The sequence below is a fragment of the Felis catus genome, chromosome E2 (assembly GCF_018350175.1).
Source record: "Felis catus isolate Fca126 chromosome E2, F.catus_Fca126_mat1.0, whole genome shotgun sequence".
In the NCBI taxonomy this organism is placed as follows: domain Eukaryota; kingdom Metazoa; phylum Chordata; class Mammalia; order Carnivora; family Felidae; genus Felis; species Felis catus.
Window position 1 is genome coordinate 3,321,147 of NC_058382.1, and position 22,570 is coordinate 3,343,716.

The 22,570-nt window shown below is 61.4% G+C and overlaps 1 protein-coding gene across 6 annotated transcripts; it reads left to right on the forward strand.

Annotated features, from left to right (window-relative positions):
* Positions 1 to 670: 670 nt before the first annotated feature.
* On the forward strand, positions 671 to 21,543 carry PPP1R12C (protein phosphatase 1 regulatory subunit 12C). Of its 6 annotated transcripts, none has more exons than XM_011289595.3 (22): positions 674 to 1,034; positions 4,840 to 4,970; positions 5,062 to 5,180; positions 10,413 to 10,572; positions 13,587 to 13,731; positions 13,827 to 13,901; positions 15,133 to 15,206; positions 15,282 to 15,409; positions 16,725 to 16,798; positions 17,055 to 17,213; positions 17,293 to 17,360; positions 17,974 to 18,108; positions 18,362 to 18,452; positions 19,357 to 19,431; positions 19,510 to 19,570; positions 19,730 to 19,815; positions 19,917 to 19,957; positions 20,041 to 20,128; positions 20,289 to 20,393; positions 20,562 to 20,612; positions 20,765 to 20,815; positions 20,905 to 21,543. In XM_011289595.3, exons 1-22 carry the CDS (start codon positions 714 to 716, stop codon positions 20,989 to 20,991), a joined length of 2,325 nt encoding a protein of 774 aa, XP_011287897.3. In that variant the 5' UTR covers positions 674 to 713; the 3' UTR covers positions 20,992 to 21,543. The 6 variants fall into 6 exon arrangements, 5 of the variants coding, with proteins under 5 accessions (XP_044903230.1, XP_044903231.1, XP_044903229.1 ...); XM_045047293.1 differs by having other exon boundaries at positions 19,733 to 19,815; XR_006590836.1 differs by lacking the exons at positions 19,510 to 19,570; positions 20,905 to 21,543 and having other exon boundaries at positions 671 to 1,034.
* The last annotated feature ends 1,027 nt before the right edge of the window (positions 21,544 to 22,570 follow it).

Consider the following 22,570-nt stretch of genomic DNA (forward strand, 5'->3'; position numbering starts at 1 on the left):
GGCGTGCGCTAGGGCTGTGGACCGAAGGCCGTGACCTCTGGCTACAGATTTTATCTTCCCTGCATGACCTGGGCGGTCACCCAGGGAGGCAGAATTGTCCTGCGGGAGTTCTGGGTTGCGGGGCGTGCTGGTCGGGGAATTAATGAATTAATGGTAATTCATTCATGCAGAAACTATCTCCGGTCGCGTTCTATTAGGCTCCATTCTGGGCGCTGGGCGTAAGGACTGCGGACAGAAGACAAACGTCCTTGTCTTCCTATTTCTAGTTGAAGCAAGCAGACCAAAGAGCCCACAAAGAATTAGCTGGGAAAATGAGCGTTATATCTTTTCCGACTCCCGGGCCCCGTGCCACTGGTCCCTGCGTTTCCCAGCACACCCCGGGGCCTCCCAGCCCGGAGACCCCGCTTCCCGGCGCTCCCGGGACCCTCCCCTACATCAGCTGCCCGGGAGCTGCGGACTTCCCAGCGTGCCTCGGGGCTGAGCGAGGCCCGAAGGTTGCCATTAGCAACTTCGGCTCACGGACTCCATTTCCCAGCGCGCCCCGGGGCGGCGTGTGACGTCGACGCGCCGGGCGGGGGCAGGCAGATCCTCGGGCGGCTCGGGGCCAGCGGCAGTTCCCGGCGGCCCCCGGCGGGCGGGCGGCGGTGGCGGCGGCGGCTCGGGGCTAGGCGCTCGGCGGTCGCTCGCTCGCTTACCGGCGGGCGGGCGGCGCGATGTCGGGCGAGGACGGCCCGGGGGCGGGCCCCGGGGCAGCGGCGGCCGCGGCCCGCGAGCGGCGGCGGGAGCAGCTGCGGCAGTGGGGGGCGCGGGCGGGCGCCGAGCCGGGCCCCGGGGAGCGGCGCGCCCGCACCGTGCGCTTCGAGCGCGCCGCCGAGTTCCTGGCGGCCTGCGCGGGCGGCGACCTGGACGAGGCGCGCCTGATGTTGCGCGCCGCGGACCCCGGCCCCGGCGCCGAGCTCGACCCCGCCGCCCCGCCGCCCGCCCGCGCGGTGCTCGATTCCACCAACGCCGACGGCATCAGCGCCCTGCACCAGGTCAGCGCCCCCGGCCCCTCCCCGGACCTGGCCCGCCCAGGGTCCGAGCCTCCTCCAGCGTCCTCCGGGCCCTGAGTCACTCACGGTCGTCAGTCTCGGTGCGCGCCGTCCTGTGCTGCTGCCCTCTCCGACCCCCTGGCCCTTGCCACCCACCTGCAACTCCCTGTTTCCAGTCTTGAGCCTCTTCAACCGGCCCTGGTCTCTGCCGCCCTGCGCTGCCCTCAGTCTGGACCCGAGCCACTGCGGACGGCCTCGGTCTGGTCCATGCCACTGGTCCCGGTCGTTGTCACTTCGCGCTGCCTTCTCCCGACCCTGAGCACCCTTCAGTAGTCTCTGTGTCTCCTCTCCTGTGCCATCTAATGCTGCCACCTTTCCCGAGGCTGTGCACTTCTTCTAGCAATACTTCTACGTCCTCCAGCCCACTGTTTCCCCTTTCCAGGCAGGTGTCGCTTTCGCTGAGCAGCAAGCATCGTCCTGTGCAGGCACGCGCCTGCGCCTGTGGGGCTTCCTCCCCTGGCCCCTGGCCCGGACTACCTGTTTGGCTAGGGGCATATCTTCCGTGCTGCTGCTTTCCGATTAGTCCTTCTCGCCCTTAGGCAGTACCGTCTGTTGCTGTATAAGGATGCTCTTTCTTGGCTCAGGTTTTTCTAGGCTTTGCACCACCTCGTTTCCTTGTCTGGGGCACCTCCTGCTGTCTCCACCCGCAGACCGTCTTCATTCTCTTTCTGGAGGCTGTGCCGCCTCTTTTCTCCACCGTAGGCCTCGTGTCAGGGACGTTTCTCCTTCTCCAGGCACCTTCTCTGCCTCCCGCCCCTTCCCTTGGCTGTGCCTGTAACCTTGCCCTTTTCCTGGGGGGCCTCAACGCACCTGCCTCTCTATCCTTGGTCATCTTGCTCTCTCTGCCCGGATGCCTTCTCCTGGGCATCTGGCAGCTTCTCTCCTAGAGACTGTGTGATCTGTCTGCCTCTGGGTATGTCAGCTTCCCAAGGGTACTACAGCCCTGCTGGTCTCCGTCCATAACCTGGCCCCCATGCCTTTCCAGGACTCCCTGATTGTCTCCTCCAGTGTTTGTGTGTCCCAGAACCAGGACCACCTTATGCCGCAGGACCCTCTTTGGTTCTGGATGCATTTATCTATCCTCCCACAGTGGGACCACCAGGGATAGGACTGGCCACAGAAGAGCCACCACCCTCTGTCTCATCCCTGAGACCATCTCCCTCCTTGTCTCCTGATACTGGTCCAGTCCTCAGCCCTCTCCTCCCGCCAGAACCCATAGAGTTTGGTCATTGATGGAACCAGAAAAGACCCTGTGGAAAGCTTGACTGGGGAGGCAGGGATGTTTGAAGAGGCCCACTTCTCAGGTCTCCCAGGAAGAGGAGAGGAGCAGTTCAGGAAAATCAGTATGGTCCTGGGTTCAAATCGCAGTTCCTTAGCATTGTTGCCTCAAGTTAGCGTCCTTTCTCTCTGTGCCTCAGTTTCCTCATCTGTACAACAGGGCTAGTAGTCGGTCCCTCCGTGGCAGGGCTGTGATGAAGGAGGGAGGTCAGATGTGTGGAAAACCCTTCAGGATGCAGCACAGGCATTCAGCTGGAGGGCTGCTGCCTGGTCTAACTGCTACCTGTCCTCTTTTTCTCTTCTCTGACCCCCAGGCCTGTCCCCTACAGAGTCCCTGGTGCTAGCGAGGATGCTTTCTGCCACCCAGAGGAGGGGCCTGCTTCCCTGAGCCTTGTAAGGTGTCAGAGTACTGGGCAAGCCCAGGGGAGAGGGGCCTCAGGCTTCTGTTTCCCTTCCTCTGCCACCGTCCAGGCCTGGACTCTCCTGGACTTTTCCTCAGGGGCTCTTGGCCCCGCTTTCCAGGCTGAGCCCCCTTCTTTGGCATCCCCCTAGGCCTTGCCTATCAGGCTGCCTTTTCAGGTGAAATCCCTTTCCCACTCAGGCAAGCCCTTGGTAAACCCACTTTCCGGGGCTTTGCAGGAAGCCTGAAGGATTAGGGCTTTGGAGGTTCAGAGAGGGGAAGTTCCTGCCTCAGGTCACATGGCCAGCAGGCGGGCGACCTGGGGTTTGGGTCAGGTCTGTTGTGGGGTGACCAACGCAGGGTGGTTTGCTCTAGACTGGCCTGGTTTTAGCAGTGAAAGTCCCAGGTCTCAGGCAGCCCCCGTCCCAAACAAACTGGGACAGTTGGTCACCTTGTCTGGGTGCGTCCTGGGGCTATGGTTTCTTTTCTGAGTCCTCCCTGGAGTGGGTCCCCAGGCGACAGCCCCCTGCCCTTGTGTGTGCCCAGGAGTTCTCACACCCCGGCACCTACCTCAGGTGGGCTTGTTAACCCCATGATAAAGCTGGTATATTTCCCCCACTCGTCAAAATGGCCTTGTGAATTAGCAGCTAGGTCTGGGGTCTGGCATAGGAGGGACTAGGAGCCACAGTTCTTAGATCTGAATAGGGAGGGTGGAAGTGGGAACTAAGTCTGGGTGGAGGGAGCGGCTTGGACTCCTGGTGGGGGAGGTTGCTGTTGTCTGGATTCCTGGATCCCTGGTGCCCAGGCCTCGGGCATCTTTCACATGGATTCCTGTGCCCGGCCAGGTCCTTGAAAGGGAAAGGCCCATCTCCCTCCTCGACCCCCCCTATCACCATGACAACCGGGTGGAAATAAACCAAGCCCAGTTCATCCCGTTCCCAGGGCACGTGTGCCCCCCCCCCCCCCCCCGCAGCCTGAGTTTCCATGACTTCATGCTCTTGGCCCTCACCGCCTCCCCCCTTCTCCAGATGGCCGGTTTTGGAGAGGTGAGGGAATTGGGGAGTTAATTTAGCCCAGGGACCCAGGAAGCCAGGCCCACCCCTTGCCTGGACCCTGCTCAGGTCCCAGCGCCCACCCGGGTTTTCATGTGCCCTGGGCTAAATCCCTTCTCTGTCCCCTTGCTGTCCCTATTCAGGCAAGGGCTGCTGTCTCCTTGAGATGGATTTCTTCCTCTGCAGTACAGAGCCTTGACAGCAGGAGGATTAGGGAAGGTCTTCCCAGGTGGAGATCCCTTGGCACAGTACCCCGTGCACAGCTTTGGGCCCCAGGGGCCAGGCCAGTCCCCTCAGGGTGGGAGTCAGGGCCATGGTCAGCATCCTGGGGAGCATCTGCTTGGCCTGAGGGAGGAGGGGGCTGGGGATCTGGTTCCTGGGTCTGAGGGAGGAGGGGGCTGGGGACCTGGTTCCTGGGCCTGAGGCAGGAGGGGCTGGGAGCCTGGATCCCTGGGTCTGAGGGAGGAGGGGCTGGGAGCCTGGATCCCTGGGTCTGAGGGAGGAGGGGGCTGGGGACCTGGACTCCCGGTCTGAGGGAGGAGGGGGCTGGGGGCCTGGCCTCTAGGGTCTAAGGGAAGAGGGCAGGGGGCTCAGAACTCCATGGTCTGAGGGAGGAGGTCTTCGTCACTGGAAGCCTTGTCCTGTTGGTGATGACTGGGGTACATCGTATCTAACATCCAGGACTTCCCACGCTGGAGAAAAGCCCCCTCCCTTTATCCAATTCGTACTTGCAAGGATCTGGGTGTCCTGTTTTCATGGGCTCCACTGAGCTCCAGATGCCCAGCTGACCTAACCTTTGGGAAGCCAAGAGGTCTTAAATAGCTGGGTAGCTGAATGGGCCTCCAGGAGCAGAGCTGGTGCCTTCTGGGGTCTGTCCCAGGGTCATCTGGTTTTTTCCCTTGAATGTCTGACTCCGTGTTCCCGGGGTCTGTCTCACGGCCCCTCGGGAGTCCTGCCTTGCTGGGCGTGCGGTGCCTGGGTGAGGTGAGGGCTGACAGCTGTGTCCCCTGCGCCCCAGGCCTGCATTGATGAGAACCTGGAGGTGGTGCGCTTCCTGGTGGAGCAGGGTGCCACGGTGAACCAGGCGGACAACGAGGGCTGGACGCCCCTGCATGTGGCTGCCTCCTGTGGTTACCTGGACATCGCCAGGTGAGGCGGGAGAGGGTAAGTGGGATCGCATGGGGACCGGAGCTCAGACCCCGCAGCCCTAACCTCCCCACCCCTCCACCGCCACCCCCAGGTACCTCCTGAGCCACGGGGCTGACATTGCCGCCGTCAACAGCGATGGGGACTTGCCCCTGGACTTGGCCGAGTCGGACGCCATGGAGGGGCTGCTGAAGGCGGAGATTGCCTACCGAGGTGGGCGCCTGGGTGCTTCCTGCGGGCATGGGGAACAGACTGCTGGGGCTCGGAGGCCAGCCCTGCTTTTCCTAGGGTTCTCTGACCCTGTCTGCTTCGGGTTCCTTACCTGTGAGGTGGGCATGCGGGTCCCCGTCCTCGGGTTGCTTGGAACATTGAGTGATCGTGTAAAGTGCATGTGCCACCGCTGGGCACGGATAAGAGGCCAACCTGACGTTGACCCAAATTGTCATTTTACCCCAGGAGTGAGTGAGGAAATGAGGTGCGGGGGCCTTGTCCAGGGGTCTCTCAGGTGAGATTGTCCTCTCGGAAGTGTTCCCTGAGGGGGACTGTTCTCCCCATGTGCACGGTCACTGAACCGCAGGGTCCTTAACATGGGGCCCAGGACCCCCGAAACTCTGTGTCCACTGGCTATGTTCATATTTCTAGGGAGAACGTGTATTGCTTCTAGCAAGTTCTCAGAGGAGCTCATGTCCAAACGTACTCCCCAAAGCAGCCACCTAGAACCAGCTGATGCGTGGGGTGTGCGAGGAAGGCTGTGGCCTGACTGGCCTGGAGGGCACGGGCCGTGGGGTGCTGGTCCAGGTTCAGCGAGGGAGCCGCCGAAAAGGTGTGGGCGCAGGGCCTGGGGGTCTGGAGGCCCCGTGGCTCGTTCAGCGAGGCTGCTGAAGAGCAGGCCCTGGGGTGTGGAAGGTGACGCCCAGATCCCCGGGCTTGGCTTGGGCAGGCTGACTGCTGGTAAGGTCAGAGAGCCGCGTGCAGGTGGACGTCTGGGGTCACGGCAGACGTGGGGGGCGGGCGCTAAGGCAGAGCTGAGCTGCTTCTCTCCTCTCTGACTTCTCACCCTGAAAAACTTCAGATGTGGACAAAGGTTGGGACAGCCTCAGGGGGGCGGCCACATGACCCTCCCTGAGCTTGGCCGGTGGTTTTAGCAGCTTTGTGGAGATGTGATTCGTAGCCCGTTCGGTTCTCTTCGAAAGCGTGCGGTCCGCTGGTTTCTTAGCGTTTCACAGTGTTGTGCCTGCCTCACCACATGGACTCAGAGGGCTTCGGTCGCACCCAAGAAACCGGAGCCCTCAACCAGCACCCCACTCCCACTCAGCCCTGAGACACCATTCATCTGCTTCCTGTCCCTACACGTTTTGGAACGTTCTGTATAAATGGGGTCATACGGTATAGATTCGTCAGTTTTTAACATTTTGGCCCATCTGCATTCGTCCTGCCTCCCCCCTCCCCCCACTATACATAAATAGCACTCTTCCCCCACCCCCTCCCTTCCTTTTCTTTCTCCCTCCCCAGCTGCCTCCCTCTCTGTTCCCAGCCATCTCAAGAACACGAAGCAGACACTGTAACCCTGGCCCTGACGTGGGAGCCTGTGTCTCCTAGAACAAGGACACAGGGTGTCACGTTGTTACTCCTCTGTGGGCATCGGGACCTTGGCCTTGGTGCTGCGCTGTTACCTGTGGCACATTGTAGTCTCCCCTCTGTGCCTCCTGTGGCCCTGCCCTGCCCTTGGACTCCCCTTGCCCTCCTCACCCTGCCTTCTGTACACAGCGTGTCCCTCGGCCTGGACCCGCCTGCCGCTTCTCCAGGAGATTCAGGTCTGCGTTCGTGGCAGGAACTTCTTAGCACGTTGTTCGGGAGACAGGTGCTGTCTGTCTGCCTGCCGTGTTGCTGTTAGCCTTGAACTTCACGGAGGGGCACTGGCCAGGTGGCTCTACCGTGGAGTCCGCCTCCCTTCGTGATTAAAAAGTCGTCTGTCGGGTGAGGCTTGGCGGGCCGCTTCTGTGGGAACCCCTTGCAGCCGGGCTCAGGGCCCAGCCCAAGAGGCGGTGTGTGCAGCGTGTTTGAAGCGGCCGTTTCTCACAGTAGCACAGAGGTGGAAGTAGCCCAAGTGTCCACCAGCCGAGAAATGGATGAACAATGTGTGGCATGTGCTACGATGGAATACTGTTATTCAGCCTTAAAAAGGCAAGAGGTTCGGACACGTGCTACGGTGTGAGTGAACCCTGAGGACAGTGTGCTCAGTGAGAGAGTCTGGCACAAAGCGTACAAACTCTGTGTGATTCTAACTCTACGAGGAACGGGACTAAAATGGTCAAATTCATAGAGGCAGAAGGTAGAGGGGTGGGCGCAGGGGCTGGGGAGGGGGAAGCGGGGCGATGCTGTTTGATGGGGACGGGGTTTCAGTTGTGCAAGATGAAGAGTGTTCTGGAGACGGATGGTGGAGGCCGCATGGCAACGTGAATATACTTAATGCCACAGAACTGCAGTTAAAAGGGGTTAAGATGGTAAATTTGATGTGTATTTTTACCACAGTTTGAAATGAAAAGGCAATTTATGGGCCGTGTAACTGAAGTCCAGGAATTGCACAGACTTCAGGCATGGTTTGATCCAGGGGCACCAACTCGAAAATATCACTGTACTGAACTCTGCATTGACTTCATTCTTTTCTTTTCTTTTTTTTTTTAATTTGTATTTATTTTTGAGAGACAGAGCATGAGTGGGGGAGGAGCAGAGAGGGAGACAGAATCCAAAGCAGGCTTCAGACTCTCAGATGTCAGTACAGAACCCTACGTGGGGTTCGAACCCCTTGAGCTATGAGGTCATGACCTGAGCCCCCCAGGCGCCCCTGCACGGACTTCATTCTCAGGCAGATTCTCTCAACCGGGTATGAAGCGCCGCTGCTAACAGTGCTGGCTGATTCTTCGGCTGACCTAGGACTACATTTCCTCAGCCACCTGAGCGCCACCCTCCGCCTGAGCCAGCCCTAGCTGGGGCGACAAGGATGGGTGGTTAGGCCAGGTGATGTGGCCGCCCATCCGCGCTGTAGAGCTGCTCCCAGCCCAGCTGCAGGACGGGCCACAGGGACACAGAACTGGGCGGGAAGGGGGCATCTAGCGGTTCTGCTGCTAGGCCACCGGACGGTCGGAGGCCCTCCCGCCCTCGGACAGGAATCTTCATGGGGGCGGGGGTGGTTGTTGGCTGCGGGAGAGGCTGGGGGCTCCAGCAGAGGAGGTTGGGTAGGTCACTAATCTGTAAGTGGGCTGGCAGCTTCTGTGAAGGACGAGACTTTGTGGGAGGTGCTGTCACGTTGCAGCCGGCCGGGGGTGGGGGGGGGGGCCCTGCGACCGCCCTCCCCAGCACAGCCAGGGACCCTGTGTCCGTGGTGGGCGTGGCCGCGTTCCAATAAAGCTTTATTCACAAACACAGGGGGCCTTCCGGAACAGGCAAAGCTTAATGACAGGAAGTAGACTGATGGTTGCCAGGGGCTGGGGAGGGAGGTACAGGGAATGCCTGCTTAATGGGTATGAGGTATTGTGTTTTACCATCAGTAGAACAAAAGGCAAAAACCAGACAGGTTTGCCAACCCTGATCGAGAGCTCCATCAAGAAACGCAAATCTCGGCAAAAAGCAGAGTGCAGAAGGATGTGTGTGACCATGCCAGAGACACTAGCAGTGGTTGGAAAAAGGTCAGCAAACCCCACCCTTCGCTGCCTAAGGAAGGCACACGCATCTGTAGTAGGATTGAAGGTGATTCCCTTTAAGGAAGTTGTGTGCGGGGGTGGGGGGAGGGTGTCCCTGAGTCCCCAGCACTGTCCCGGCCTCTCCGCCCCCAGCTGGGCCCACCAGGTGGGCTCCGACCAGCCAAACATTCCTTGGACAGCTGCCAGACGACAGCCAGAGGTGATCCCCTTGGAGTTTAGTCGCGCGTTCCCCGGGTGCCAGCAGGTGGCGCAGACGCGCAGCCGGTTCCGGGCGGCTAGCCCTCTGGGACCCCCGGGGCCGACTTAGGGCAGACTTTCCCCTGTGTGTAGTGAGGGTGCAACAGGACGCAGCGTCACGAAATCAAGATGAGATGGGTGGGGGGCACACAGGGGGTTTTTGCAGCCTCTGTCCTGTTTTAAGTTTTTAAGCCCAAGTGGTGGCGCCACGGGGGTCCTTTGCCGGTGCTGCCCAGCGGAAAGCCAGTGTAAGCCACAGCGTAATGGAAAATTTTTAAGTGGGTGCACTTAAAAGAGTAAGAAGAAGCAGGTGAGATTAACTTAGTAACGTATTTTACTTAACTGACTGTGCCCAAGACATTATCATGTCAACATTAATCAACATAAAGAAAACCATTCATGGGTTGCTGTGCGCTTTTGTATTTTAAGTTTATTAATTTTGAGGGAGAGAGAGTGCACTCACCTGGGGGAGGCGCAGAGAGAGAGGGGGAGAGAGAATCTAGGCAGGCTCCACTCTGTCAGCACAGAGCCCCAGTTGGGGCTCGGATTCACGAACCGTGAGATCATGACCTGAGCTGACATCAAGAGTTGGGTGCTCAGCCGACTGAGCCACCCAGGCACCCCGTGCCGCACACTTTTTCCCGCCCACACATCGAAATCCAGCGTGTGTTTGTGTTCATGACACGTTTCGGTTTGGAGCAGCTACAGTTCAGGCGCTCAGTAGCTGCACGTGGCCGACAGCTACGGGGCAGGACGGCTCAGCTCCAAGCCAGCGCTTTGGTGTGAGAAATCTCACAGTTGGAACAGCGACAGACCCCAATAAACTTTCCAGGAGAGAGATCGAACGTTGGCTGGAAGAGACCCTTTCTGACTCCTGTCTCAATAGGGGGCAGGCAACATACAGATTCTCGGTGATGGTCACCAGATACTAATACAGCCTCAGCAAGGCTGCCTGTTCTGATCCAAAATCCACTTACACGTGAAGTCCTAACTTGCCCTTGGCATCCCAAATGCAGAACAGCTTTGCAGGAAACTGAAAGATGTACAGAAACTGACCGACGAGGCCGCGTGCTTGGCTCTCTTCTGATTGCTCTAGGTGACGGCACAGCTGTGAACAGGGATCCGCACCTGGCTAGGAAGGAGGCTGTTGCCCCAGTAATGCGGCCCCTTGGTCTGGTGGCCCTTTGCCTGGTTTATCTTACTCAGGGTGATAGAAAGGGTCCCGACAGAGTGCGTGAAGACATGGGCTCAGGATTTTACTGGTGGTGCTAGGGAGGGTTTGACGTAATCAGGTGCTGGGTTTATACTTAAGAGTAACGATAAAGGTGATACTTAGGTTGAAATGGGAGAAGGGCCTGCGATCCCCGTTCTCCCAGCAGTGCCTCGGAGGCCCCGTTGGGAAGTCCGGGTCCCCTGAGTCCCGGAGGAGCATGTGGAACGAGGGGGACCCCGTGCCTCCTGGGGCTCCGGGTGTGAGTCCTACCACTGCCCCTTCTCGTCTTCCCAGGTGTGGACGTGGAGGCGGCCAAACGGGCCGAGGAGGAACTGCTTCTTCGTGACACGAGATGCTGGCTGAATGGGGGCGCGATGCCCGAGGCCCGGCACCCCCGCACGGGGGCCTCTGCCCTGCACGTGGCAGCCGCTAAGGGCTACATCGAAGTGATGAGGTGAGCTGGGCTGGTGTCCCCACTCTTCCCTGCTCTTTGTGCTGGGCTGATCTGTTCCTTCTCACTGTCTTCCACCTTCCTGTGGGTTTTTTAATTTATGTATGTGGACGGAGTATTTGTCTCTAAATACAGCCTTTGCCGTGTCCACGAGTTCCGATGTGTAGGCTTTTCGTTGTCCGTAAGTTTAAAACATTTTCCGGCTTGTAATCTCTCTTCTTTGGCCTCTGGATTATTTAGAAGGATGTCCTTAATTTCGGATGCATGGGATTTTTCCAGTCATTGTTTCGATGCCCATTTCCTGCCTTGATGGCACTGTGGTCAGAGAATCCATATGCTTCCATCAGATTTTCGGAATTCTCTGAGGTTTGCTTTATACCCCGGTATGTGTCAGCTGGAAAAGAACCATGCTGTGAAGTACAGCGTTCCGTGTGGGTTATCAGATCACCTTTGTAGTCACGCTATTTCAGCCTCCTATGTTCTTAGTGGGTTTTTTTCTCTCTGCGTACTCTGTCAGTTACTGTGAGAGACATACTTTTTTTTTTGTTTTTGTTGTTAAGATTTTATGTGTAAGTAATTTCTACACCCAATGCAGGGCTTGAATTTGCAACCCTGAGATCAAGAGTCACATGCTCCACTGAGTGGGCCAGCCGGGTGCCCCTGAAATTTCCTACAATGCTTGTGGATTTTGCCTGTTTATCCTTGTAGTGCCCGCGGTGTTTATTTCTGTATTTGAAGGCCAGGTTATCTAGCGCATATGTATTTTAAATCGCTACAGCATGTGTTCCCTTGCTGCCGTCCGTGTTTGGCTGCCTCACCCTCTTATGTTGGGGTGGTTGGTTCCCATTCTCATCCTCAGATTCTCTCCTCTCTGAGTCCTCTCTCTTTGTGATTTATGCTTTATTTTCAGTCTGGAAGTGGAGTAGAGATGAATCCCTCAGCTCTGCTCACCTCTGTGTTGGGTTTTTAGGCAAGTTTTCCAGTGAGGTGCTAGAGACGGCCCCTAGTGGCTCCAGGCTCATGACCTAGTTGCTTGCCTGCTGTGAAAGTAGAATGCCTCGTCCCCCATTCTTGTAGCAAAAGTCCTGGCCTGATGCTCACTGGGCTGCCTTGGGCACCTGCCCATCCCAGAGCTAATCCCAGTGGCAAGGGGCCTGGGATGTAAATGGTCAGGCCCAGTCATGTGCCCAGCCCTGTCCTCTTCTGCCCGTGGCTTCCACCGCCGAGTCTCAGGTGGCTGCTTCGCCTCCTGCCGTTGCGTCTGCATCCCACACAGCCCGGAGGAGGAGAGGACAAAAGGAGCAAATGTTGATTCCCTTTATTTTTACTTGATTATTTTTTAAAGTTTATTATTTTGAGAGAGAGGGAGAAAGAGAGAGAATCCCAAGCAGGCTCTGCACTGTTGAGCTCACGGACTGTGAGGTCCTGACCTGGGCTGAAATCAAGAGTCAGACGCTTAACTGACTGAGCCACCCAGACGCCCCCGTTGACTCCTTTTAAAAGAACAGTCCTGAAGTGACCCGCACGCTGAACACTGATGTCCCATTTGCCAGACCACCTGGCGTTTTCTTGGCATTTCCACCATCCCAGTTACTTGCCTGCCCAGGGCTCCCGCCAGGGAGCCCAGGAGATCCCTCTTGAGCCAGGTGACAGCGTGTCCAGCTGAGAGTTGGGCATGGTTACTAAGTGGGGGGAGAGTCGGGGTCTGGGGGTGGCTCACTGTCTGGCACAGGAACGAAGTGCTTTGGCCGCGGGAAGGCTCAGCGACTCCCATTTTATCACCGCCCTCAGGACGGCTGCGTTTGTAGGAGGATGTAATCAACGTTCCCCTCATCACCGACGAAGGGCAGGGTAGAGGCCCAGAGAGGTGGCTCTGGGCACTTACTTACCAAGCACCTGCCGAAGGCCAGGCCGTCTTTTAGGTCCGGGGCGGCTGGCACACGAGACGTGTCTGGGCCCACGTGCAGCCCCCAGCCTCGCCGGGGAGGCAGACAAGTGACCAGGGCAGCAGACCACGTGACGTGGGCCTGAGTGCACACTGGTGACCGGGGAGGGGTGTGCCCGTTCGTCGTAAGGTGCTGAGCAGTATCCCTGGGCTCTCGCCTGGAGGCCAGGAGCGCCCCCCCCCCCCAACTCAGGACGACCAAACATGTGCGGACATGGCCAGGTGCCCCCCCTAGTTGAGAACCGTGGGCCTAGAAAGGCATAAAGAGGGCGGTGGGAGGAGTGGGGGGGGGGCTGCATGAGCTCTGGCCTGGGGACCCCTGGGGACCGTGTGCAGGCGCCCAGGTGGCTGCAGCGAGTGAGCTCTGGGGAGTGAGCGACGAGGTCAGCAGGGCCCCACAGAGGCCCTTCTATTTGAAAAGTCTCATGAACTCTGTCCGCCTCCCACCTCCTATTCGCTTGTTCCCACGGGCACGGAACCCGATGCCAGTCCTGCAGAGGCAGGCTGTGTGCCGCCAGCTGCGCGTGCGGGACCCGCCTGGGCTTCTAACCCTGCCTGCCCCCCAGATCCTGTGCTCGTCCTCCAAGCCGGGGCTCCTTGGCCTCGCCACTAGCGGGGTTTTGGACCACATCAGTCTTTGCCGTGGGGCCGTCCTCTGCACCGTAGGGTGTTAGGAACATCCCTGGCACCCACCCCTCAGCTGTGACCTCCCGGACCGTCTCCAGACACTGCCAGATGTCGCCTGGCGGGCAGCATCGCCTTGGCTGAGGGCCACCTCCCTGAGCTGGCGGGTTCCTAGAACATCACTGCCCCAGGGCTGCCCCTTCTGGGGCCTCAGCCCTTTCACAGGCTCTGGGGCTGTGTGTCCCACACCCAGGGGTGACAGTCAACAGAGTTGCCCGGTACAAGGGGCAGGGTTCCTGAAGCCACCCACTGGGCCGGGGGAGGGGCTCCACGAAGAGGCCCTCGCCCCCTGCCTGTCCCGACCGGGCCCCAGCGCGGTCAGCCATCGACGGCAGCCTTGGGCAGAACCCGCATCTCGGTCCTTGACTCCGAGCCTCCCCACACCCAGGCTGCTCCTTCAGGCCGGCTACGACCCAGAGCTCCGGGACGGGGACGGCTGGACCCCCCTGCACGCCGCGGCCCACTGGGGCGTGGAGGACGCCTGCCGCCTGCTGGCTGAGCACGGTGGGGGCATGGACTCGCTGACCCACGCGGTGAGGGCCGGGCTGCTCGCGGGCCGGTGGGGCTGAGGGGCGGGAGGCCCCCTCCCCTCCATCGTCCTCTGCCCCTTCTCTTCCTCCGCCGCCAGGGCCAACGTCCCTGCGACCTGGCTGACGAGGAGGTGCTGAGTCTGTTGGAGGAACTGGCCCGGAAGCAGGAGGATGTGAGTCTCGGGGGCTCCCTCCCTCCCGTCGGCTCCCTGCTCCCCCAGTGCCCCCTGGCAGGGGACCTGCTCCTGCCCAGCTGGCGACAGTCAGAGTCAGGAAGAGGGGTCAGGAGGAGGCTGGGCCTCATCAGCCCCGGAATGCCGCCGAGCCAGCACCGGGCCAGGCCTTGTTGCTGGAAAAAGGCAGAGTGAAGGGCTGGACGGCATGGGCTCTGGGCTCTGAATCCCGGCTCTGGCATGCGTTTGCTCTGTGAGCTCGGGCTGGTCACTTAACCTCTCTGGGCCTCAGTTTCCTCACCTGTAATGTGGGGATAACAGTGTGTGCACCTTTATGAGGAGTCACGCGGAGTATCTGTTATGCTACGGGGAGTATACGTGTTACTGCACGAGAACGTTTGGAACCCTGCTTGGCGGACTGTAAGCCGACTGGGAGCAAGAACATCTCCTGAGGCCTCCTGGGGGCCGGGCACTCTGCCTGGAGCTTCCAGTGAGTGGGGGGGGGGTAGATGGACACAGATCCCTCTGTTTAAAGGTCGGTCGTGGTGACGTTGAGAGGAAAGGTCATAGTTCTGGCTGGGTGGACAGCTTCTCAGACCCAGGGCATGCGCTTGGGGTGAGGGCACAGCACGTGCAAAGGCTAGGGGGTGGGAAAATGGGTGGGGCCCGGAGGGGAGTGTGAGGCAGGGAGGCCTTGGGCTGGGGGGCCCACCTGAAGGGCCTCGAACGCTAGGCTGAGGAGCAGTGTGAGAGTGAGGGTAGTGGGGCCGCCGTGGGCTTCGTGGAGGGTGAGGCAGGGTCAGCCCTTGGCGAGGAGGGAGCACAGGTATGGGTGCGCTCTCAGCCTGCGGTGGGGGAAGGCAGCCCTACCTCTCAGGAGGGGCGGGGATGACGGGCCCGCCTGGTGGAGGGACCTCTGTGCCAAGGCTGGGCGGGCCGCCCTAGGGAGGTGGCAGGGATGACAGTGTCCCCGGTGAGCGGGGCACCCTGGGAGGGGAGGACACCGGAGTGGGGAGGCCGGGAGGCAGCTGTGAGGAGGACCCAGACGCCACACAGCCGTGTGCAGGGGCCCGCAGATCCCCCGTGTCCGCTGGGAGCGGCCCTCCCCGTGGGTGGCGCCTCCTCCACCCAGACCTGCACAGCCGTGCGTGCTGGCCCTGGACGTGGGGGCAGCGGGCCGCGTGGGGCCCTCCCAGCAGCCTCCTCCGTCCCCTCCTTTGTCCCCTTGCAGCTGCGGAACCAAAAGGAAGCTTCTCAGAGCAGAAGCCAGGAGCCCCAGGTGCCTTCCAGCGGCAAACACCGAAGGTAGTGGACAGGTGCCTGGGTGGGCAGGTGGAGGGTCCCAGGGACTGGAACCCCACGCCCTCCCCTTCCCACCAGGAGCTCCGTGTGTCGTCTGAGCAGCCGAGAGAAGATTTCTCTCCAAGACCTGTCCAAGGAACGCCGGCCTGGGGGGGCAGGGGGGCCCCCCATACATGACGAGGATGAGGGAGAAGAAGGCCCCACAGGTGCGGGGCCGGGTCTGGGTTTCTGGATCTATGAAGGAGGGGCTGGGGTTCAGGATCCTGGGTCTGAGGGAGGAGGTGCTGAGGGCCAGGACTCCTGGGTCTGAAGGAGGAGGGGGCTGGGGGCCTGATTCCTGGGACTGATGGAGGAGGGGGCTGGGAGTCTGGACTCCTGGGTCTGAGGGAGGAGGGGCTGTGGGGTCTGGACTCCTGGGTCTGAGGGAGGAGGGGCTGGGGGTCTGGACTCCTGGGTCTGAGGGAGGAGGGGGCTGGGGCCTGGACTCCTGGGTCTGAGGGAGGAGGGGCTGGGGGCCTGGACTCCTGGGTCTGAGGGAAGAGGGGGCTGGGGTTCAGGACTCCTGGGTCTGAGGGAGGAGGGGTTGGGGGCCTGATCCTGGGTCTGAGTGAGGAGGGAGCTGGGAGTCTGGACTCCTGGGTCTGAGGGAGGAAGGGCTGGGGGCCACGACTCATGGGTCTGAGGGAAGAAGCGCTGGGAGGTCTGGACTCCTGGGTCTGAGGGAGGGGGGGCTGGGGGCCAGGGCTCCTGGGTCTGAGGGAGGAGGGGGCTGGGGGTCTGGACTCCTGGGCCTGAGGGAGAAGGGGGCTGGGGTTCAGGATCCTGGGTCTGAGGGAGGAGGGGCTGGGGGTCTGGACTCCTGGGTCTGAGGGAGGAGGGGCTGTGGGGTCTGGACTCCTGGGTCTGAGGGAGGAGGGGCTGGGTGTCTGGACTCCTGGGTCTGAGGGAGGAGGGGGCTGGGGGCCTGGACTCCTGGGTCTGAGGGAGGAGGGGGCTGGGGCCTGGACTCCTGGGTCTGAGGGAGGAGGGGTTGGGGGCCTGAATCTGGGTCTGAGTGAGGAGGGAGCTGGGAGTCTGGACTCCTGGGTCTGAGGGAGGAGGGGCTGTGGGGTCTGGACTCCTGGGTCTGAGGGAGGAGGGGCTGGGGGTCTGGACTCCTGGGTCTGAGGGAGGAGGGGGCTGGGGCCTGGACTCCTGGGTCTGAGGGAGGAGGGGCTGGGGGCCTGGACTCCTGGGTCTGAGGGAAGAGGGGGCTGGGGTTCAGGACTCCTGGGTCTGAGGGAGGAGGGGTTGGGGGCCTGAATCTGGGTCTGAGTGAGGAGGGAGCTGGGAGTCTGGACTCCTGGGTCTGAGGGAGGAAGGGCTGGGGGCCACGACTCATGGGTCTGAGGGAAGGGGGGCTGGGAGGTCTGGACTCCTGGGTCTGAGGGAGGAGGGGCTGGGAGGTCTGGATCCCTGGGCCTGAGGGAGGAGGGGCTGGTTCTGAGAGGCACCTGGCATCTCCATTTTCCCACACCGTAGAGCCACCCTCCACAGAATCCAGAACTCTCAACGGAGTGTCTTCTCCACCACCCGCTAGCCCTCAGAGCCCCATGGTGAGTTTGGATGCTCTAGAGGTCATACTATTTGGGGAGGGAGGGCAGAGATGTCATGAATCTGTAGACCTCTTTTCAGGGTATGTAAGGTGAAGACGACAGTTTCCAGAATCTTCCAGAACAACCGATTGCTTTTTTTCTGGCTGCATCTGCCCAGGGGGCTGATGGGAATAGTGGTTTGTTGTGGTCCTTCTGGGGGCAACACTTGACGTGGCCGAGAAGGATCCTTTCTCCCTGAGACCGTTCTCTTCTCCAGCCCCCAGAAGAGGCCCCCTTCTCCAGGCGCTTTGGCCTCCAGAAGACGGGAAGCTCTGGTGCCCTGGGTCCCACAGACAGGCGGGGGGCCGAGGGCACCCCTGGGGCTGGCTTGCAGCGCTCAGCCTCGTCCTCTCGGCTGGAAGGGACCTCCCCGCAGGTGAGTGGGGTGAGGGGCGGGGGCCGGGGCCAGGCCCGCCTCGGCGAGGAGAATGTCCTCCTCTGGTCTCTTCCCGCAGGCTGAGGAGCCCCGCCTCGCCAGAGTTACGCCCACCCCCTCCCGTAAGGTGCCGGAGCCCTGTGCCCTGTGAGTGCCAGCCGGGGGCCTGGGCCTTTCCGGGTGGGAGGCAGGTCGGGTCCCAACCTTGTCAGTTTGATCCCGAGCAAGGGCTTTTGCCCTCTGGGGTCTCTGCCCCGACCGCTCTTGCCTCAGTTTTCCTCGTGGCGCGTCAAAGAAAAGCTCACAGCTGAGCTTCCACGGTCGCTCGCGGCGGCCTCCTGTTGCCTCCGTCCCCACCTCCCGCCCCGTCCCTTTTGACACAGTCACACAGCTGCCCCAGGGCCTTTGCTCTGCACCACCCCCACCCCGGCTCGCCTCCTCCCTTCCTCGGGTCTGTGTATGAGTGTCACCTGGTCTGTGAGGCCCGCTCGGACCTCGCGCCCATGCTGCCGCAGAGTCCGGACACGCACACCCTCCCACCTGCTGTCAGGCTCGCGCTTTCCTCCCAAGCACTTCAGCCTTCTGGCCTGTTCTGTGATGGGCTCCTCTCGCGCTTGTGGGTTCTGCGTCTCTGCCGCACACATTTGACTCACTGGGGCAGAGATCATTCTTTTTGTTGCTCCATGTGGCATATCCAGCACCTGCCGCGTAACTTGAGCTTGAGTAGCGAACGATATTTGCTGAATGAATGACTTCACAGGCCTGAGGTCTCCAGGCGTCCTCCCTCGGATGACCCCACTCCTCCCTCCAGAATTCCGGGGCCCGAATCCCCAGTGAAGCCAAATGTCCCTGCGGCCCCCACGGCGCCCCCAGCCGACTCCCGGGACCGGCGGAGGTAAAGAGGCTGGCGGGGGGGAGGGGGGAGGCAGGGGTGGGGGGAAGGAAGCCTCTTTCTGTCCAGCAGGGAGACACTGCGTCGCCCAGGAGGCCCCAAGGCCTCGGGCAGCGCTCCCAAGGGGGAGGTTGTCCCAGGGTCTGCTGGGAGTTGATGTTCTCTGGCAGAACTTCCCTTCCCTGAAAAGTGTTAGCCGTGGGACGGGAACAGGACCCAAAGGATCCCTTACTGAGGTTGGGAACCTTTCACTCAGGTCCTACCAGATGCCTGTGCGGGATGAGGAGTCTGAATCTCAGCGGAAGGCTCGCTCTCGGCTCATGCGTCAGTCTCGGAGGTCCACACAGGTGTGGGGATGGGCGGGGGGCCTGGGCTCCTCCAGGTCTGAGGGAGGAGGGGCTGGGGGACTGGGCTCCTCCAGGTCTGAGGGAGGAGGGGCTGGGGGCAGGACTTCTGGGTCTGAGGGAGGAGGTCCTGGGGGCCAGAACTCCTGGGTCTGAGGGAGGAGGTCCTGGGGGCCAGAACTCCTGGGTCTGAGGGAGGAGGGCTGGGGTAGTGGACTCTTCCAGGTCTGAGGGAGGAGGGGCTGGGAGCAGGACTTCTGGGTCTGAGGGAGGAGGGGGCTGGGGGTCTGGACTCCTGGGTCTGAGGGAGGAGGGCCTGGGGGCCAGGACTCCTGGGTCTGAGGGAGGAGGGCTGGGGTAGTGGACTCTTCCAGGTCTGAGGGAGGAGGGGCTGGGGGCAGGACTTCTGGGTCTGAGGGAGGAGGGGCTGGGGGCCAGAACTCCTGGGTCTGTGGGAGGAGGGGCTGGGGGCCAGGACTCCTGGGTCTGAGGGAGGAGGGCCTGGGGGCAGGACTCCTGGGTCTGAGGGAGGAGGGCCTGGGGGCAGGACTCCTGGGTCTGAGGGAGGAAGGGCTGGGGGCCAGGACTCCTGGGTCTGAGGGAGGAGGGACTGGGGGTCTGGACTCCTGGGTCTGAGGGAGGAGGGCCTGGGGGCAGGACTCCTGGGTCTGAGGGAGGAAGGGCTGGGGGCCAGGACTCCTGGGTCTGAGGGAGGAGGGACTGGGGGTCTGGACTCCTGGGTCTGAGGGAGGAGGGGACTGGGGGCCAGGACACCTGTGTCTGAGGGAGGAAGGGCTGGGGGCCAGGACTCCTGGGTTTGAGAGAGGAGGGGCTGGGAGCCTACACTTGCATCCTGGGCAGCCTGGGCCCTGACCTCTGGGACCCCTGACCGCTCTCGCTCTCCCAGGGTGTGACTCTCACCGACCTGAAGGAAGCAGAGAAGGCCGCAGGGAAGACCCCAGAGCCAGAGAAATCGTGCCTGGTGAGAGGGGTCAGGTGACCAGGTGGTGGGTGGTCCAAGATGCCCTTGCCCTCTGACCTCCCTGCCCTTCTCGGACAGGACCCCTCTCGGAGGCCCCGAGTCCCGGGGGTGGAGAACTCTGATGGCCCTGCCTTGAGAGGTGAGGTCTGGTTTCTGGGAGGTCGACCTCCTGCCCCCTGGCCTCCCCATCTGTCCCGCTGCAGTCTGTTTTCCCGAGGGGTCGGGCCTAGGGACCCTGACACCGCAGAGAGGGGCCGCTCCCCAGGTTTCTGGGCTGATTCCTGCCCCTCCCCCCCAGCAGAGGCGCCTGACGGGCAGGGTCAGGGACCACAGGCTGCCAGGGAGCACCGCAAAGTCGGCAAAGAGTGGAGGGGGCCTGCGGAGGTGAGGGGCGGGGCGAGCTGGGCTACGGGTGGGCCTTGGAGGCAGGGTGGTGGGCCAGACTCCTTTCCAGGCATCAGGCTGAACCCCACCTCCGCCCGCAGGGGGAGGAGGCGGAGCCGGCCGACCGCAGCCCAGAGTCCAGGTACAGGGTGGGCAGGGAAGGGTCTGGGCTCTTCTGTAGGGCCACAGGGAGCCCCGCTGACGCCCTGCCTGCCTCCACCCCAGCACTTCCGAGGGCGGCCCTTCACCTCGCAGTCAGCGGCAGCGTGACTCCCAGCCAGAATCAGACGAGCCCGATGGAGGCTTCAGGAAGGTTTGCGACACCACCCACCCTTGATCTGCCCCCGCGGTCGGCCTTTATCCACCTGCCCTGCAGCTCTCTATCTGTGGTTCTGCTTGTGTATCCCTGCTCTCCACCCTTCCCCACGTGGGCCGGCAGGACTGACCCGTGCTCCCTGTCCGGTTCCCCCCAGCTGTACGCAGAGCTGCGCAGCGAGAACGAGCGGCTTCGCGAGGCCCTGACTGAGACCACGCTCCGCCTGGCGCAGCTCAAGGTGGAGTTGGAGCGCGCCACGCAGGTGAGATGCCCCGACCTGGGAGCCGGGTCGCAGTGGCCCCCATGGGCCTGCTCGGGGAGGGGGGGCCGGCTGGGAGGCTGGACTGCCGCCCCCTTCCCAGGCTGGGGTCCCAGTCCTGGTCTTTGTGGCTTGGCCACTTCTCTGAGCCTTGGGCTCTCTTGTCCCCAGAGGCAGGAGCGCTTTGCAGAGAGGCCCGCCCTCCTGGAGCTGGAGAGATTCGTGAGTAGGGGCAGCTGGGGTGGGGCCATGTGGGTGTCCCATGTGGGTCTGAAGAGGGTCCTCTGCCCTCTCCCCACCCTTCTCAGCCTTACTTGGCCCCTAGCCCTCCCCCGCCCCCAGGCCCTGGGCCTCACCCCTCCTGTTTATGCCAGGAGCGCAGGGCCCTGGAGAGGAAGGCGGCCGAGCTGGAGGAGGAGCTGAAGGTGAGCCTAAGGGGGCGCCGTGGACGGGTTCTAGGCAGACCCCGGGTGACCCGGGGCCACCCAGCTGACCTCCCCATCCCCTCCCCCAGGCCCTGTCCGACCTCCGGGCTGACAACCAGAGGCTCAAGGATGAGAACGCAGCCCTGATCCGCGTCATCAGCAAACTTTCTAAGTGACTCTGGCGGAGGACCTTTCCCCGTACCCGTATTTATACAGCTGCTTCTGCCACACGCCCCCCTTCCCCTGTGTGAGCACGAGTGACAGGGCTCCCAGGGGGTCTCTGAGAAGCCATAGCCTCCCTTCGGGGCCTCCAGACTGGGAGGGGAGCAGAATCCCCAGGAGCCGAGGGGGGCCACCCGAGGCCAGGATGGAGGTCAGAGGCCGAGCCAGGTAGGGGGACGTGGTTGAGGGGGGCCCGGGACCGGAGGTGGGACCACGGAGGAACCGCGGACCAGGAAGTGCCAGGACCGGAGTGGCCATCCGGAGGTCCCCCCCTCACGTGTGATGCCACCCCAGTCACCCCTCCCGCTCCTGAACAGGGATCCGAGAATGTGCCAAGAGTCCCGCCAGCCTGGGCCAGGTGGGCCTCTATATAGGGCCCGTGTGCAATAGGGAGGGATCTCTATTTTTTGCTGCCCCCGCCCCGCCCACTGTCAGGGGCAGGGGGAGAAGATATTTTCGAGACAAAGCACAGGCACCACAAATAAAAGTCGTGAAGTTGCCACTCAGTGACCGTGTCCCCGGCTCGAGGTGGGGCACCACTTCTGTGTTCCTCCCTTGTCAGTGGCCAGACCACAGGATCATGAGCGATGGGTCGGTGAGTGCTCACTGGCTGGGAAGGGGTTCCAGGAGTGGCCGGCTGGGGCAGTGGCCCCACACCAGGGCTGACCCGGTCACAAGGGAGCCTGGGAGCTTGGGTCTTACCAGCCGAGTTTTTGAAACAAATTTGAATTGCCGACATTTAAAATTGGGGGTAATTCATGAGAAGAAAAACCTACGATTTTGACTTTTCTGGAGAAATAGGAATGTGATAGTATGAACTTTTCAGCCCTGCATGGTAACAATTGGCTGGTGCTGAGTAGGAGGATGGGGCATTGTCATTCTTTCCGGGCCCCGTCCTACCTGTTGGTGATAGTGAATGAAATGGGAAAGACCGGGTACAGTTGAGGAGGTGAGGCATGAGGCAGGCAACAATGGAAGAAGTATCCCAGGCGGTGGTGCTATGGAGAAGCAGGGGAAGGGCATAGGGAGGCAGGGGTGTGTGCACAGGAGAACATAACGGGTGTCTTCTGTGCAGGCCCCATCGAAAAGCTGGCACAGGAAGATACCTGAAGGCGTCAAGGAGTGAGCCATGTAGGCATTTAAAGGAAGAGTTTTCTGGATGAAGAGGGCAGCAGGTACAAAGTCTGTGGGGTGCAAGTGTGGTCAGAGATAGTAGGACATGAGGTTGGAACCGTAACGGCCAGCCCTGGGAAGGACTTGAACTGAGGTGGGACCTAGGTTTTCACGGGTCCCTTTGGCAGCTGTGTTGACAACAGTCTGGGGGAGGGCAGTGAGGGACAGAAGGAGGGAGACCAGCTTATGGGGCTGCTGCCATAAGTGCTGGAAGGGAGGGTGGCTAGAACTGGTGAGCCACAGTGAGATTGTGGGAGTGGCGGAGGTGACGGCAGCCTGCATGTCCTGACAGGTTGGCTGGTGTTGGGATAGGGCTCAGGCCTGCCTCGCTCCTGACGAGGGGTTGTGTGGCCCTGGCTG